This window comes from Bombus flavifrons, chromosome 9 (assembly GCF_040668555.2).
Source record: "Bombus flavifrons isolate JBK064 chromosome 9, iyBomFlav1_principal, whole genome shotgun sequence".
NCBI classification, from domain to species: domain Eukaryota; kingdom Metazoa; phylum Arthropoda; class Insecta; order Hymenoptera; family Apidae; genus Bombus; species Bombus flavifrons.
In genome coordinates, this window is record NC_138450.1 from 235689 (window position 1) to 250811 (window position 15123).

Here is a 15123-nt window from a genome sequence, read left to right on the forward strand (position 1 = left end):
TTCTGTCTTTTTATTTTCTCTTGTTACAAATTGCAAAAATGATTTTCTAGTAATATTTTGTGGTAATATATTTATACAATAAAAAATGAATTAAACATTTTCCTAATAATTGCACATCATTCCACCAACAAAAAATCAATTTTTTGGAAAAGAACCAATTGCAAATGATTAATACATTTGTAATACAAGTCTATTCCTTCATAATATGTTGCAATTTTTATTTTGTACTCACGATTTACTCTATCAAACGTCTTAAGGGCTAGACATCTTTTGAATTATTAGAAAGAAATACTTCTATCAATATTTTTATGCTTGTTTCATACCCGAATAGTCACCAACGATTCGCCTTCTTTTTCTACCTGTATACGATCGGTTAATAATTGCATTACAGATACATCACAAATTAATGTTTCGATTTTTTAAACAAACTAAATGAACCTGAAATTATGAATTACACATTAACATTAACAAATTTATCATTGCTCAGCATACTTATGCAAAACTCTTGTGAGAGCATTGAATGCTGATAATCTATCAAGAGCAACTTTAATGCGTATCTGTAGAATTTTTTGCACTGCGTTTACAAATTTCAAAGTAGATGACACAAGTATGTGTAACAATATGTATAATACAATATTCATAAAAAGCAGTTAACACGATATAATAATAATAATAAAATGTGTAAGAGTATAGGTAAAGTATACAAAAAAAAGGGGAAGAAAAGAGACCAAGGGACACGATCCGTAAGAATTTTGTATTTATGTATGTATAGGTACGTATAGGTTAAAGTTAAATGATGAAACGTAGGTAAAACAGGATGTATTATTCCCTTGTAGATAGAAAATTTATTTAACGTCTATTATTGATAATCTTTACTTTGATTATTGTCTAAAAATGGATTTGAATTTATCAGTATGATTTTGCAATTATCGATGCAAATGTAAACTTGTTTTTTATACTTATTATTGACACATAATTGTTTATTTCGTGTTATGGAAAATTAATTCTATCTCATTGTATTATGTGTCCCAAGCGATTTTTAATTAATTTAATCTGGAGAAATACCAGAGAGTTATGTAAGGACTTCAATCATCGATAAATGATAATTCAATGTTGTGAAAATACTCGATCTTGCACTAAGTATAGTTATCCGAAATTATTCAATGATTTAAGAGAAACGTTAGTGCATTACATACGCACATACATAGATGGCGAAATATGCTTTTCATCAAACACTGACATATTCAAATTGTACCTGGTTTCATGTGGGAAGCATCAGGATATTATCACAACATTACTTTATTATACATATGTACATATTATTATATAAATTGTATTGTGATTACAGAGCGTGTGATATACAATAATATTATTGAATATTAATAATAATTGATTTTCCTATACTTCTTTATATTATATTTGTCAAATTGCACACATGAAACCGTAATGAAAGGAAGAAAATGAATGTTCCATTATACAGGCACAATCGACCGCATTATCGGAAAATAAATAATGCTGCGCACGCTCCTTAAAGGGAAGTTGATTTTCATAGTACCCGGCAGCTAACGCATGTCATAACCATAACAGAACGCTGTGAGGGGGTTGTTCAGTGTCGCCTTGACAGCAGCCGGAGTTGGAGTTGGATCTGTTTTTCTTCTATCGTATTCATGCGCGTTGTCTAACAGCTTAACCAACGATCTACTCTATTATACATCTTAGATTAAAATCTACTACTGATTATATTTTTCTTCTGGTAAGTGATGTTTTTCATATTTTTCGAATAATTTACAAATAATATTCTTCGATACTGATTATTTTTGGCACACGTATACACATTCACGTGTTTGATCGAATGCAATATATATGTGTTCTGTATTTAATTTTCACTTTATTCATTAATTTTATCCTACTTTAATAAAAATAGAAAAATAGAAGGGATCTAAATTTAGTGGAACCAAAAGATTTTTTACAATATCATTGCAACATCAACCCCTTAACCTACGATTTACGTTCGAGAATGCCCGTAATATTTACGTTTGGCCCGATTATCGTACTACGGGCTATGCCCATAATATTATAAACGTTTATACATAATATTATAAACGTAAATATTTACGTTTGATCCGATCATCTACTGCGGGCTATGCCCGTAATATTTACGTTTGGCCCGATCATCGGCCCGTAGTTGTAGGTTAAGGGGTTAAACATACATATAAATACATATAAATTATGATTGTCCGATGCAATGAAAAAAAATTTTTTTTTATATTACCTATACATGTATACATGTACATAGCATTTAGCGATAAATCGAGGGGACATCAACAGATATGTTTCTTCAGTTTCTTCGTCTGGGTTTATACAATGATAACTAATCTTTACTTTTATTTCTTAAAACTGTTACATATATCCATTTTCCATATTTTAGTACACTTTATCATTTAACATGGATAATATCATTTTACGATTACGTCACTGTTACATTTAAATTTTGTTTTAATATGTGTACTTTTTTCTTTAAAATGTTTTTTTCTAATTCTATATATTCCTTTTCAAAAATACAAACAAGTGTTTGAGTTTTGAACCTATAAAAAAATTAGAGATTTTTAAGGTTATGTACGTTTTTTTTCAACTATATGTGCATTATATATAAATATAGTCGCATACATAATATGTATGCATATTTCGTATAGACAATATACGAGTAATATAAAACACAAAGTTAACTGAACTTGAGATATTTTTGTGAGAAACTACATGACATAAAAAATCAGTGGGGATTATAATGTAATTAACCTTGATTAAAAGAAAATTAGATAATCATTATTTCAAGTTGCAAGATATTCCAATTGAATAAAACAAATACTTATTATAATTGCTTCGTTCCAGTTCGTAGATCAGTGCAACTAATATTTTAGAGATAATAAAACTAAAATAAATTTAATTTTTAAAGGGAAAGATTGGTTGTATAGAATTCTTTTCTTGACGAAAACACAGCGAAGTAATCTGTTTTTCGTATCTATATTTCTCATGTTTCATTCGCTTTATCAATCAGCAAATATCAGTTTTCGAATTAGTTAAATTCAATTGTCCGAGCGTTGTTCGAGTTTAAGTTGTTTTTTCATTCAACAGAAGAAAGTTAACGAAAACCTGTCTTTTTATTTAATAAATATTATACATTCGCTGGAAAAAAACAATTAATTGTAAAATGAGAAGAACAAACTACAGAAAACAAAGAAAATGATGAATTATTAGTAGCTTTTGCGATGATATATATATATATATATATATATATATATACAACAAAACGACAATAATGTATAAAACAAAACATAGTTTAGAATGTCTAATTTTCTTGTATGTATCTACATAGTATATGTGTAATTATACAGGGTGGTTGGTAACTGGTGGTACAAGCGGAAAGGGGGTGATTCTACGCGAAAAAAGAAGTCGAAAATATAGAATAAAAATTTTTCGTTTGAGGCTTTGTTTTCGAGAAAATCGACTTTGAATTTTCGCTCGGTACGCGTGCACTTTATCACGTCTCGTTATAACGGATCTCACTGTAGATTTTTAAAAAAATTTAAAAAAGAAAAAAATTAAAAAAAATTTTTATTCTATATTTTCGACTTCTTTTTTCGCGTAGAATCACCCCCTTTCCGCTTGTACCACCAGTTACCAACCACCCTGTATATTAACCTTAACCTTAATCTTGAAAGTTTATCATATTAGTTAGTGTATTATACGTACCTATCGCTTTTAACGATACCATCCTTCTAGAAGAATTCGTGATTTTTTTTATATACATATTGCCACTTTTTCTCGCAAACACACACTTTTTTCGTGCCTTTCCTTTACTTTACCTGTTCTTCCCTCTTTATTAAGGGATCACGGTTATTCCTGATCATGTTCAGTAAATAGTGGGCTCATCTACATCGAAAATCGAATGTGAGACCACCCGATGTGTTCGTTAACCTTAAATCGTTACGTGACACGGAACAGGCGACGTGCATAAAATAAATGTTTTAAAAAATAAGTTCTAATTATTACGTCATACGGTGGACGGAGGATCGACCTTTGACATTAATGCAGGGCCGATAATTGTTTCCGGTTGCCTTGCGCTGGAATTGATATTGAAAAAAAGAGATAAAGGTAATCTTTAGAACAATTATTTCAAAAACATTAATATTATACTATTTTACTCATTAACTGCATACATATGCATATACATATGTTACTAAATAACGTTGCTCTTTCGAGATTTTGGGATAAGTGCCGAGTATCGAGCGCCGAGTTATTCAACCCATCGTCAGTCGTCTGCCGTCTTGTCACAAAATTCATTACTTTCCTCACTCCATAAACAGATCCTTCTAACTGTAAGATATCTTTATGTGTCACTACACACTATACGCGTTGTGAGACACCGCGGATAATGTCGCTGCGTCGCGTTGGGTCATTGGTCATACGTGCGTATTTCCTAACGACCAATTAGGAGAATATCGGACTCCTTATTGACACCCGAAACTACAACACAACATCTGCGACTCGTAGAAGCTAAACTCGTGGCTTTTGAGAGTCCTTAACACGTATTGTCGTTACCTTTATAGAAGACGTAATGTTAACGTAAATTCATATACTAACAATACGTGCTTCAGATTGTTTTCGATTTTAACTTATTTACTCGGTACATTGCTCGAAAAAAAAGGAAGAAATAGGGAAGAAAATAGTTTGTCTTTTGAAACAGAAATCCGGTCGTGAGTAAACCAATCGATGTTAACAAGGGTAGAGTAGAAAATTCGACACAATACACGACAATTTTTCCAATAAATGGGACCGTTTTGGAAGCAACAAAAAGAGAGAAAGATTAAACCGTTCGAGATAGGACAACAGAGAAGGGCGCTTGGCATAGAAATAGATCGGCTAGCAGCGCGCGTATCCTGCCTTTGATCGTTTCACGGCAGATCAACTCCAATATATGAAGAGTATGCCCTTAAATCTCTGTTATACACGTGTATTTTTAGCACTTGAGACAAACGACTCACGCGAAATGGTCACAAATCTGTATTTAATTCCCGTTTCTGTTGTGAACGAGTAACGATACACGTAGCAAATGCAGACACTGAACTCAATAAACACATAATGGGAATTTATTTTTCGAAGTTGCCATTAATCGGCAATATGGAAAAATAAAAGGTAGTATGCAAATATCAATTGTTGGAAGGATATATAATATGTACATACTATTTCGGCTTGATATTCTATTCGCATGTATACTCCGTTTTATGCAAAAGAAGATTTGCAGCGTTCATTCGATCATTATATACTTCGACGCAGCTATGAACTTTTGACTCAAAATATTATTTTCTCGACAAATGCTGACAATGAGTATTCGCATGTATAACTCTATTATCGATAACAGCGATAAAATTGAATTTGTTTCGAAAATGGATTAGAACGAGATGGTTAGACCGCGCGAACTATTTGATGCATCGTTCTTAATTTATCGACAAAATTTCGTGAGATTTGTTTCTTCTTGAATCAAGGAGAAAATCGATGAACAAATAGGGTAAGCGTGTAGCGAACGGAAATAAGATGCATTTGGTCTCTACAAAGTTTGTGCGCGAACAACTCGTGAACGGCGAGGCGTGGCGCGGCACAGCGGAGTCGTCCATTTGAATATCTATCGCGATGATACGAAACGCCACCTCTCACCGCATCGGTTATGTACCAACCAACACCCCCTTTTACTTATATACTTATCTATACTTTATACTTGCACTCGTACTTTACCTGGTGCTACTGCTTAACTACGATTAACCAAGTTATGCATTCGGATCAAATCAAGATGTACCCTCGACAAATAAAGTACTATACTCTGATTTATTATAGTTCCTTAGTTTTCACGATGTGGCCACAACTTTCTTACACTAGTATTTGCGGTATTATATGTACATTTAAATCTATAAATGTATCGTATATTCTGTATCATATAAGTATATATATAAGTACATACATACATACATACCCATGTCGTGTGCGTATGATGTATGTATATACGTAAACGTACTATTGTATACCAGTGGTGCATTGCATGCATTATCCTTTCTGTATCAATTTACATCGCGCAACGTCGATTTTTTAGCGATTGGAAAATTTTGGGAATATTTAACATTTTGCAATTCATCAAATAATAATATGTATTCCGATAACTGATCTGCTTACAGGAAAACATATACTTCAAGAGAAAAAGTCAATGGTCTTTTCGATAATCTAAAATAATTAAATAATAAATAATTTAAAAGATAAATAAATAAATAAATAATTAAACACCGATAAACTGCAAGACGCAAATCATCTCAACAATATAGAATAGATACAACTGATATTGTTTGCAATTGCACAGTTTGCAATTTTTAGGATTGCAACACTAATTAATTTTAACGTACTGATAGATAATAATAAGAATGAATTGAGCCTATTAACGAAAATCCACTAATCATTTTTATCTTTTCGTTTTTATTTTGAAATCATCCAAATAACGGAACGTTTTTCATACCAAAAGTTTCCGTTGAAATTACATTAATTAAAAGATATACATCAGAGTATCGTACAGCGATCACGAGCGATAAACCATGAAGCATAAAAAAAGCACCAAAAATATGCAAATGATTTGATTAACTGAATATTTAATATGGTAATACGTATTTAAGCCAATTTTTCATATATATAACTAATAACAAAGATTTTTCGTTGATATAAGAGGGAAAGAAAAGTTGCAAACAAGTTGATGGGTATTGCAGCGTGTTCGGACTAGCTCTGACAAACATAACGAGAAATAGTGTCGCAAAATCAGTTTCAATTGATAGCATATTATACGTAGGTTTCACTTTCTTGACTCACAACCAGATCCTTATTCATATAATATATTACATGTATATGAAATATATATGTGTGTTTTGATTCTCTGGCGTTCGGTAAAACTGGCGTTTCGATCGATCATACAGCTTGCGAGACGTTGAAAATGCGTCTTTTGTTTGCTGTTCAAGTTTGCATCGTCGTGAATCGAATATAACTTCTATGCAGCAATAAATGTATCGCTTTACTTACACTTATTTACACGAAAATTAGATGTTTTCTCATATAAACCATATACCACACATTTTGTGTCTATTAAATCGTCGATGAATTCAAATATACATTCTGTGTTTATTGAAGTTTCATCCGATCGATATTCGTCTTATTTTTTTCGACTATTTTAATTGAATGAAATAAATACAATTTCGCTGATCGAATAAAATATAAATTTTGTTTTTAGCTGACAATGAGATTGGAATGCTGTGTAAAAAACATACTTTTACGATGCCAAGACGAACGAAAATTGTGAAATTAATTTAAATTGTATCTAACGTGGCGCATAGATTGCTCAAAACAAAACAAAAAGAAAGCGGAAAAGAACTGACGAGAAGGGAAAGCAAGCAGAAACAAGAATATTACACATTTACCAATGGCTCCTTGAATTAGCATTTATCTACTTTATTCGCATTCGCATTGTATTCCTATTCATATTCGTATTCGCATTTGCGATCTCGGAATCAAATTACAGCAAGTTAAAGAAATTTTGTAAAATGGCCGATCATGAAAGAATCAGATTGGTGGTATTAGGTGGTGCCGGTGTTGGGAAAAGCGCAATTATACGTCGTTTACTTGGGCAAGGATTCAGCGAAAGGTACAGGCCTACCGTCGAAGACCTCTATTCGAGGGAATGCGTTCTCGGTACGCTCACTCTCAAAGTCGATCTTCTGGATACCGCTGGTAAATGTTTTCTCTTCTTTCGCCATCTAGCATTGCATTATATATGTATTATATATAATATAATATATATATAATACAATATATATATATATATATATAATACATACGTATATATGTATTATAAAAATGATAAGGACCAATATAGATAACGCATTTCATACGATTTCAGGAGATTTGCAGTTTCCAGCTATGAGAAGGTTGAGCATAGCTACGGCACATGCGTTTCTTCTTGTTTATGCCACAACATCGTTACCAAGCTTCGAATGCGTAAAGCGATGTTTCGAAGAAGTCAGAGAACAACGACCAGATTTTCAGGTACCATACTGAAAATAATATTGATTTAATAAAGTGAGAATATCATTTATGAGAATATAAAGTATTATTCGTATTTACTTATTTCCACATTTGACTATGCGGCAGGAAGTACCGATAGTTGTTGCGGGAAACAAAGTGGATCTTGCAACGATGCGAAGAGAAGTACCAATCGAAGACGTGAGTGAATGGTTATTTTGTGAATTGCCGAAACTTCGTGCCAAGGTAATGGAATGTTCAGCTAAGGACGATTATAATGTCAAAGATATTTTCCGATGTTTCGTCACTTTATCCAAGATAGTGCCAAAGAATCATGTTGGCGAGTCAGACGAATCGGCCCTTCGACGAAGATGTTCGGCGTACGGATCGCGCAGGTACTCTCTCTTTTTCTTCTCTCCCCTTTCTTTTCTCTTCGTTTCTCACCTTTTCTCATTTCTCCTTCAGTGATTATCTTACATTCTTATTACGGTACTTTATCTGTTCGGCATGCCGATTAACTTTGCAGCATACATATCGTTTTCTTTTCGTTACACGTGACTTTCTGACTAATTATAAACAACAAATTTCCAAAAATGTAATATGTTATGCCATATGTCCGTATAGTATACGTGTAAGTACGTAAAACACACGCGTGTTACAATACAGTTGAGGAGATTAGAAATAACACATAAACGTACGGTCCTTATATTTGGAAAATATTACAATATCATTTACTTTAAATTGAATATATTGTCAATCGCAGTATTGTTACGAACGCCAAGATTAAGTATCCCTCGGCTTTACTGAAGCATTTTTCAAACAAACTAAAAATTGTAGCTCGATATCTGGGTGAATAAAGGTAAAGAAGATTATGTTTAACGCGTCGCGTAACGCTTTTATAATGTTATGAACCCTTTCCCAACATATACATATGTAGTGCTCGATCGTTACTTGATCGATTTCGCGTATTACAGAAGCGATCGAGTCGGTAGGTCTGGAAGTCCACATGGCAGAACCGGAAGCGCCGGCTCTGTTGGCAATTCTCAGCAACTGGTCGCAGCACAAAGTTCAAATGTCGTCACTGTCAATGAGGAAGCGAAGAGCAAACCGCGCAGTCGTAGCTTGATTCGACGCACTTCGCGAAAAACCAAACAACAAATTAGAGACACTTATACGGATGACTGCAATATCTCGTAATTTTCACCTCTCTCTCTCTCTCTCTCTCTCTCTCTCTCTCTCTCTCTCTCTCTCTCTCTCTCTCGCTTGCTCGCGCTCTTTCCCTTCCCCCCCCCTCTCCCCTTCTATCTATCTACAGTACCGAACAAGATTACAAGACATTTTGCATATTTGAATATTTCGTATATTTAAGGGAAGAAAATGTACACTTTATACATCCTAAATGTTACATACTATCTCCAGAGTGCAGACATAAAATCCTAAGTCCGTAATATGATATACAACGTAAAAATTAGGGAAAGAAATGTGAATTTGGATTATAATTTTGGTCAGACAAAATTATAAGATACCTGGCATATTTTTCATTTGACGATTTTTTTCAGTATTTTATCCGACTACGAGCAGACACAAAAATGAAATTTCATCATCTAATAATATATAATATTAGAATTTGTTATAATATTATTTAAGAGAAAAAGGAATTCTCAAATTTGTACTTCTTCCCTCACTCTTATGTTATAAGCACATATATCATATTATATGAACTGGTTTTGTGTACTCACTTTGGAGATAATATGCAGCATGTAGGGTGTATGTATATTCCCTTCTTTTAAATATATGAAATATATGTACAAATATATGAAATGTCTTATAATTTTATCCAATACTGTAACCATCTATTTATCTATCTCTATCTTTCTCCGCCCATTTCCTATTTTACTCACCTTTTACGTGCAATTGTTTAACTCTTTGTGTATATCTTGTCGCAAGATTCGCTAATGAAACGATATCATATCATAGTATGTACTGCGAATCGTGTACGTTCGATCATTTTCGTTTTCGCATTAAATAAATAGCACGAATCTGATACAATACGTAAAAGCACTCTCATCTCGTATGCGATAGCATCTCATAAGATAGCAACAAAAAATATGCTAATGTCGATAAAAGATTTTGTCGCTCTTGGTCGTATACAGTAATTATTAAAAAAAGGACCAAATTTTCCAGTTTTAATAATTATAATGTACTTAAAAACAATATTTCACGTTTTCTCTCCTCAATTTTTTTATCCTTAGAAAAAAGTAAAAACCAATGGACCAATCAAAACTCATCCCACTCTCCCTCTTCTCTTTCCTCTACTAAAGGATTTTCATTTATTCATATTTTTTATCTATTTTAAACCAGTCCGTCCGTTTATACGTTGATATTTTCACATCTTAAAATGTATAACGATTGTCTGTTCGTCAAAAATTGTCTGAAGCACTTTATATCATTCTGTCTTTATATACGTGTACGTACGCATGAGTACGTATACTACTGCGCGTACGCTATATATTGAATACTATGTGTGTTAAATTTAGAAATGTGTATACACCATCAAAACAGTCCGATATCGGTATATGGAAAGCGTGGGACTATTACGTATGGTATATAGAACAAAACTTTCAATATTTATATCAAGTCGATCTTTTTAAGTGATCCTGCTTCAATTCTTTCACCAAGGATGCAAAAGTTGTACTTACTAAATATTTCAGCAATGTCGACGAATAATGAACAGAAGAATATTTTTTCTATTAAATGTCCTGAGGGCTACTTTCATGAGTTGAAACATATATAAATTTAACTATGCATATTACGGCAGAAGTGTGGCCGTGAATCGTGTATTGCATATCGTCTTTTTGCATTAAAAAGAAAATTATTGTCGTAACGATACAAACAACACCAATTAAAGGACAAATAATCATCACATATCGAAACCAAATGTGTTTGGAAAAAACACGAAATATAAATACGACATGTACAATTTTTTAACAGACTGTATTAGTTACACAAAAGTTGTTGTAAGTACTACAGATATTATATTCCTAATATAATTATATATCTAAATATAATTAAATACGCGCGGGTGTATGTGTGTATGTATAATATATGTACAATACAAAAATATTTTACAAATGAAAATATATAAAATGAATAAATATGAAAACAGCTAAACAACATTCTAATTGTAACACATTAGAACTTTTAAATATATAGTTGGTGTTGTTTCATATTACAATAGAATCGAATTGTGTTATTATTTGAAGAATACAGTCAGAGAAAAGAGCAAAAGCTCACGATGAAATTGTAGTAACATTGGAATTTGTGTCCGAATTACAGCCATTATCGATTCCTTCAAATAAATACTTGTAATGTTGGATGTAAGGCTGATAGCGCTCCCCTTTTGTAAAGCCTGTAGCATTGTATAAATATAAATTACGCTGTTTAAAAAATTTGAAAACCGAATAAAAGAGCGTTGCGTCCTCAGTTGCCTTTGCTGCTTCCAGAAATTTTCTGTCAGACACCTGATCCACCATTCCAACTGATCGAATGTAACTAAAATTAACGAACAAGTGAATAACAAAATGACGAATCGATCTGCAGATCGAGATTTTCGATCGACTAATTTATCTCATAAACTACGTCGTATGTCATTCATGTGCTGTATGCTGTATGTTATCTTATTACGGATACATGTATAACAAAAATGCTTAACATTTACCGTAGCGCTGGTAAAATGTATCCTTTCGATAAAAGAACTTCGATTATTTCTTCATGAGCATTTCCTAAACGTTTCAGCATATCCAGTGCAAGCTGATGAGCAGCTGGATACAGATTCTCTAAAGAGAGCAATAGGCACGCAAGAGGTTTCGAATCGGCAACTACATGATACTGTAGTAACTGGTGAAGTTGGTAGTATGCTTTACGCTGAACTAATGTTGTAATAACTAATTCGTGTAAATAATGCTGTACGGGTATACTGTGTTCCGCCAATGATCTAAAATGAATAACACAGAAAAATTTAGTTATAATATTATTCGCTAAGCGATCAGAAAAACATGCAAATTTTTGCTTTTTAATAAGAGAGAGAGAGAGAGAGAGAGAGAGAGAGAGAGAGAGAGAGATGGGGGATGGAAGAGAGAGAAATACCTGATATATTCTAAAAGAACCCATACAATCATTTTTGGTTCAATGGTATTTTCAGGAAATTTCGATAATATATAACTATATACATCACTTTGATCCAGCAGCAATTTATACTTATAATTTTCTGTTGTCGTGCTTAAGCATTTTGCGTTATTTTGCAATGGAGTACCCATCTGAATAAGCATTATATATGATCAATAGAAATCAGAATAAATGAACTAGTCAGCTAAATAAATAAAAAGCAAATAAATAAAGCAAAGAAAAACAAAATTACATAATTACCTGATTTTGTATTTCGTTTTCTAAGTAATTCCTATAGACGGAATTTAACTTGTTGAATATGATTGGCATATCCATTAAACTTATAGGCAGCTGCATCATAAAATTTTGTAATACGTGTATCAAAATGTACTTTGTATTTGTCCGCTGCATTAAAAATTCGACGAGCAACACTTTGTCTGTGATAAGTCTCGCCAAAGACTCCAATTTTAATTCAATATACCTATATGTATATATGAAGCACAATCGTCAACAGTATTACAACAAATATTTTTACATTTGGTTTTTATATATAAAAAATATATATAAAAGGAAAATGTATATGTATATGTATAAAAGGAAAAAAAAGGTATTGTGCAACAAAACAGATCATTACGCACCAGAGGCAACCTAATTTTGCATCAATTATTATGTTTGGTTGAAAGACAACCCAATTTGGCGAATCTGTTGGTAGAACACTACTATTAAGGAAATACATGAAAGATACAGAAACAACAGAAATATTATTTTATATTTCAATGTCTCTATCTCATTTTTGTTAAGGATACATAGTTGGCAAGGCTGATATGTTTCATTTGACAAGGTTGTTCCTGGAACTTTTAAACTATATGGTTTGATTGGTTTTGCTGGTGCCATGCTAGTATGATGCATTACAGTACCATCGCTTATGCCCGATAACATAATATCAAAAATCATGGAAGTCTACAGAAGCATATGCATATTTATCGTTTCTTATACATTTCATGTTTCAATGTTCATTGGTTTACTTACTTTTGTGGTTTGATGATGAACAATAATAAGGTTATCTACAACATTAATGGCAAATTTACCACTAACATCGAGTTTCAAGATATGACTTCTTTTGATTGTTGTCATTCTACTTGAAAAACATAAAAGGAGTATAAGATATAACATAACAGATATAAAGTTAACTTTAAATCAATTAATGACTATAAAAGACATACTTATGCACAGTATATATATATACAGAAGCAGCCCCAGTAGAACGATTAGTACCTGGTTGATGACGTAGCAAAATAATGCAAGGTATTCCATATAAAACTGTCAGTGCCACGTCTCTCTCATAGACGGCTAATTTTCCTGGTTTTGTTGTACCAACTTCCACTAAAATGATTTTAATAGGGACAAACGATTTTATTAGGGTTATTCCTAAACAATGTTAGATTTACCACAATATTTCTTCATATACCAAATGGGTTCCTTACCCTCAAATTTAGTTAATTTATGAAGATTTCCAGGTGTTACATGCAATGTCTGCATTTGATTTCCCACTGTCCCTGATGATAATAATACTAAATAACTTTGCGGACAAAATACAAACCAATTAACACCTAAACTTAAACATTTCAAAAATCTGACATTGCGTTTTTCAGGATTTACCTAAAATGATTAAATGCCTTTAATTATTGTGTATGTATACTGTAAACACTAATCATAGATTATATACAAATATTTATTTAAATCTTTTTCTCTTTTACTTGAAATAACTCAACACCATAATCAGTAACAAACAATATTTCATTTCCATGTGTCCAAACAAATCCCAATATAGTTGCATTTTTTCCTTTACATGATTGCGAATATTCTATGTTATCTAGTCCAGCTACTGGTGAATAATTTATAAATTCAACTGAAGAATTATTATGTTGCACCGCCAGTATATTCATATCAGGAGAAAATTTGATAGAGATCACTGGACCTTTATCTTCCATTCGGAAACTTAAATTTTGATTTGGTCCTTTAACTAATACACCTGTCACACCTCCAGATCGGACAGTAAATACCTGAATCACAAATAAATTTTATTCACTGATAAATTTCATTCTAAGATACAATCGATCATAGAAAGATTCTGGCACTGTACAAGAAGAAGGAAAGCTTTTGGGTTATTATTTATTATTGTCTAAATATTAAAAGAAATACTGAAAAAGCGCAAATTTATTCTTTTTCAGTGTATCTTTTAATATTTAGACAATAATAAATAATAACTCAAAAGTATTTTTCTACTATTAGCAATAGTATAACATAATACATTGGTTGGTTGGTTCTTGTACATTTACTGAAGATATAGAGCTTAAAAATTAAAATTATACTATGTTCGAATCCTTTTATGACTGACTGTACATAAACGAAGAAAATCCACTTCTAACCTGTTGTTTTGAATCATCAAAGAAAACGTTTGTCAAACAGCTGACTGATTCAAACCTAATTGGATCTGAAGATAGTTCTAGATAATAATCATCATGAGCATCTTGATCAGCGGCTTCCATGTTTTTCAATTGCTCAATTAATTATGATCAATGCTATGTTTAAAGTTTAACAGACCTAAAGGACCACGAGTGATCAATTTATGTACAATGTACATCTGACTCTGACGTCTTTAACTACAGTACACTGTACAGCGTCACTGTCACCCACTATATATACGTATAATTATTCATACAACATATTTACAAAGTCCAAACATATTGTTTCCATTAGCAAAATTGAAAATCCTTTTAACGTCTTACAGTGAAGTATATTTTTCTAAGTAGCATCTTCAATTTACTACTACTAAACTACTTCAACTGTTACTAC

General features: G+C 32.1%; 2 protein-coding genes across 4 annotated transcripts; one reads left to right on the plus strand and one right to left on the minus strand.

Moving 5' to 3' along the window:
• Nucleotides 1–1566: 1566 nt before the first annotated feature.
• LOC138183516 (GTP-binding protein Di-Ras2) lies at nucleotides 1567–12517 on the plus strand. The gene is made up of 5 exons (XM_069120492.1): nucleotides 1567–1753; nucleotides 7316–7812; nucleotides 7982–8127; nucleotides 8233–8498; nucleotides 9078–12517. Exons 2-5 carry the CDS (start codon nucleotides 7626–7628, stop codon nucleotides 9298–9300), a joined length of 822 nt encoding a protein of 273 aa, XP_068976593.1. The 5' UTR covers nucleotides 1567–1753; nucleotides 7316–7625; the 3' UTR covers nucleotides 9301–12517.
• On the minus strand, nucleotides 11394–14957 carry Bulli (regulator of MON1-CCZ1 complex protein bulli). 3 transcript variants are annotated; one of them, XM_069120478.1, is made up of 11 exons: nucleotides 14697–14957; nucleotides 14025–14330; nucleotides 13752–13926; nucleotides 13491–13650; nucleotides 13297–13402; nucleotides 13074–13227; nucleotides 12906–12969; nucleotides 12529–12748; nucleotides 12250–12419; nucleotides 11822–12097; nucleotides 11394–11655 (listed from the first exon to the last, which is right to left on the minus strand). In XM_069120478.1, exons 1-11 carry the CDS (start codon nucleotides 14814–14816, stop codon nucleotides 11394–11396), a joined length of 2013 nt encoding a protein of 670 aa, XP_068976579.1. In that variant the 5' UTR covers nucleotides 14817–14957. The 3 variants fall into 3 exon arrangements, with proteins under 3 accessions (XP_068976579.1, XP_068976578.1, XP_068976580.1); XM_069120477.1 differs by having other exon boundaries at nucleotides 13297–13405; XM_069120479.1 differs by lacking the exon at nucleotides 14697–14957 and adding an exon at nucleotides 14579–14679 and having other exon boundaries at nucleotides 13297–13405.
• Nucleotides 14958–15123: the final 166 nt, after the last annotated feature.